The sequence below is a fragment of the Armigeres subalbatus genome, unplaced genomic scaffold (assembly GCF_024139115.2).
Source record: "Armigeres subalbatus isolate Guangzhou_Male unplaced genomic scaffold, GZ_Asu_2 Contig512, whole genome shotgun sequence".
In the NCBI taxonomy this organism is placed as follows: domain Eukaryota; kingdom Metazoa; phylum Arthropoda; class Insecta; order Diptera; family Culicidae; genus Armigeres; species Armigeres subalbatus.
The window spans coordinates 812-4,614 of NW_026943274.1; the positions used below are offsets into that span (position 1 = coordinate 812).

Consider the following 3,803-nt stretch of genomic DNA (forward strand, 5'->3'; position numbering starts at 1 on the left):
AGAAAAGTTCGAAGGTCCCAAATCCAGTCAGAGTTTTTCGATTCCTGGCTAATCTTCAACCGCTTCAGTATAGTTTTGTTGGACCTTTCTACCTCCCCATTTGCCTGTGGCCAATAGGGTGTAGTTTTACGAAGTAGGATGCCATATTGTTTGCAATACTGTTCGACTTCCCCACTGATGAATTGAGGCCCATTGTCAGATTTAACTGTTTCCGGAACCCCGAATCTGCAGAAAGTCTCGTGTAACGTCCTACTGTTCGCTTTGCTGTGATCTGTTTCATTACTATTGCCTCGGTGAATCTGCTATAGTAGTCAACCAATACAAATAAGAAATGACCGGAGGGAAGGGGTCCCATAAAATCTACAGCGATATCCATCCAGGGTCGCTCCGGCATTCGCGTGCGCTTGAGGGGCTCTGGTGGGCCGAGAGAGGAAACCAAGATACACGACTTACATGATTTCACACATGCCTCCGCTTGCTTATCCATATTTGGCCACCACACCTTCTGACGTAGTCGTCGTTTCATCGAGCAAATTCCTGGATGTGATTCATGGGCCAACTCAATAATTCGATCCTGCAATCCGGAAGGGATAACCAACCGATTCCCAACCTCTTAAAAGTACCTCGTCGGAGCTAGATAATTCATCTACAAATGGTTTGAATTCCCTTGGTAGTGAGTCCAACGATCCGTTTCGCAATGATTTCAATATCTCTTGGATAGTATCATCTTTCAAACTTTCTTCTTTCATTTCATTCCAAGTTATTGCTGCAGGTACTGCTAATTCTGCAACAGGTGGATGTAGCCTTCGTCCGTTTCATCGAATGGTTCAGCTGAACAATAACTCATTCTTGACAGACTGTCGGCGATATTAGTACTACCCCGAATGTGTTCAATGTTAAAGGTGTATGCTTGCAACCGGAGGACCCAACGCTCAATTCGGGGGCACGGCCTTGACCGTGGATTGAACAAAAACTTCAAAGCTTTACAATCGGTCAAGAGGGTAAATTTCCGCCCTTGGAGGTAGAGTCTGAATCTCTCAACCCCCCACACTAATGACAGGGCCTCGCGTTCCGTTTGGAAATACTTTTTTCCAATTCCGTTAGAGCTTTGCTTGCATACGATATAATTCTGTATCCACCATGGCAATCTTCTTGCAACAGAACTGCTCCTAGTCCTGTTGCACTGGCATCTGTCATAAGTTTCGTGTGATCAATCGGGTTGAAGAAACCCAGATGATGGATTTGACACATTGGGTCTTTGATTTTTTGGAAGGCCGAGCTTTCCTTAGTTGTCCATTTAAATTGAGTACCTGTTCGTAGCAGATGTCTGAGGGGATCGGTTTTAGTAGCAAGGTTAGGTACAAATCTTCCGACGTAGCATACTAGTCCCAAGAAACTTCTGAGCTCAGAAATGTTTTGGGGTTCCCGAAAGTTCTGAATGGCCGCAACTCTGCTTTCGGTAGGTCGTATTCCTCGAACTGAAAGTTGGTGACCCAAAACTTCCAAACACTCAGCGTCATACACACACTTCTGTTCATTTAGTTGTACTCCATACTCAGACAATCGTTTCAATACCGCAGCCAACCTCTCATCGTGTTCTTTTTTCGTCGTACCATGGATGATGACATCATCTAAGTACACAATTAACCCATCTAGACCAGCGAGAATTGATTCCATCACCTTTTGGAAAAATTCCGGCGCACAGCTAACCCCAAACATCAGCCGTTTATACCTGATTATACAAAAATGTTAATGAAAACAATAATAACACTTCGTTACTTAAAAATTAAATCGTTTATTCAAACTCTGTCTACCTGAACAATCCGTATTTGGTGATGAAGGTTGTGATTGGTCTGGAACGCTCCGAGATTTCTACCTGATGGTAGGCATCCTTGATGTCAATTTTGGAGAACCTCACAGCCCCGGTGACTGATCCCAATAGCTCCTCAACCAAAGGTAGTGGATGAGTTTCGCGTAGCACGGCTTGGTTCGCACGCCGCATATCGATGCACAGCCTAATTTTATCTGAATCCTTCAGTACTGGAACGAGTGGTGAGACCCAAGGTGATGGTCCTGGTGCTGGTTCGATTATATCTCTTTCCAAAAGCGATCGTAATGTTTCCTCAATTTTCTCCTCCATAGCAATCGGTGGTCGCCTGTAAGGCTGTTGGACAGGCTGAACATCTGGATCGATGGGTATTTCTACCACCACATCTCGAATTTTGGGAAACGGCTTGACCTGCTTCACCTCGACCGATCCTATGTTGAGCCCCACCTTCAGCACGCGTAAATCCTTAGCAGTTTGGTCTCCTAGCCAAGGACGGAAATCTTCGTTTTACTATCAGTTGCATCGACCCTCAGTAGGCAGCTTCGTCATTGATTCGTGTTTGTTTTGATCAGACGCTCGGCAATGCAGGCACGAACATCTCGCAGCATACTGTCAAATTTCCATACCTTTTTTACCGCCCGATCCTCAATAGGCGATTGATAATCGAGCGTAAAAAATGAATATCTACCGGGGCTGAAATGAATATTTTGAATTGCGGTTGATTTGCACCAATCATTGATGATTATTTTACTTTATATATTAAACAAATGCATATATTTTAGGAATCTGACTTCAAAATGTTGAATCCATGCATCGAAGTATAAAATGATATTCATATTTTGAGATTTCAAATTGAATATCAATGTGCCAAGCTGAAGATTCATTTTGACACCGCACAAAACAACGCTGACACTGATAGTCGACGCTTGCTGCTGTTCGTGCACATGCCGTCCTATTCATTCGCACATTCAAATTCGGGCAGGACTAGCAACTTGATTGTGTGTTGGAAGTCAGCTATTTGAGTGTAGTGAAAATGACTTTTTCTGTCCCTGCTCATAGCAAGCATCGTTGCCCTCCATCAACTACGTAGAATTTTGCTCGTGTTTTGTTAGCTGCAGCTTCAATTTCCGTACTGAACATACCCACGATGTGCATTGGTTCATTCGACGCATAGGCAAGAAGCGTACGATCAATATCAGTGCTCATTTCTTCTACAGACACTTTTGCTTCCTTCATTTCAATCCAAACGCTCTTTGTGATGATATTGGCATCAGATCCTGAGTCGATTGTCATGGGTATTTCAACTCCACCGACTTTGAAAACAAATTCGTTACGACCCATTGCATAGAAAACGTAATCTTCCACGTTTCTGTTATCTGATTCGTCGGAGATGGCTCGAACTCGTTTAGGGTTTGGTACAGGCGAAGGGCTTGCCGCACGACGCTTGAAAGCTTGTCCAGAGCTGTAGCAACGTTTAGCCCAATGTCCCACTTTTCCGCAAATCGCGCATTTGGTTTGCTTTGCTGGACAATCGTTGCTGGCCTGAGTGTGGCCCCGGCGTCCACAGCCATAACAAGTAAATTTTCCCATTTGCATGCCCCTGAACTTATGTATAGCCGGCTGACTCGCTGAGAATTGCTTGAGATTCGGTACGGAATGCACGGCGGAATGGCCGGGCGACGACATTTACCTCGTGCTCTGTTGAAAACCTTGAATGTTGGAAACCCGGTTTTGCAAATTTCTTTGACTGTTGAAGAGATTCTGCCATACTTGTACCCAATGCAATGACCTCGTCTAGACTTCGATCTTTCTGTAATAGCTTTGTACGTACACGGGAATAAATCCATTCCCGAAAATGGGAAATATGACTCATGATTTCATGAATATAGTGCGTTTTCATGTTATGAAAATACACCATGATTACGAATCATGATTTCATGATCTGTTTTATGATCCGTTGTGATAACGCATCGAT

General features: G+C 43.9%; 1 protein-coding gene across 1 annotated transcript; it reads right to left on the reverse strand.

Annotated features, from left to right (window-relative positions):
- Positions 1-1,585: 1,585 nt before the first annotated feature.
- LOC134204285 (uncharacterized protein K02A2.6-like) lies at positions 1,586-3,514 on the reverse strand (the record flags this gene model as incomplete). Its single annotated transcript, XM_062679107.1, has 3 exons — positions 2,971-3,514; positions 1,815-2,310; positions 1,586-1,732 (listed from the first exon to the last, which is right to left on the reverse strand). Coding segments are annotated over exons 1-3 (1,187 nt in total), but the record flags the coding sequence as incomplete, so codon positions are not given.
- Between the last annotated feature and the right edge of the window lie 289 nt (positions 3,515-3,803).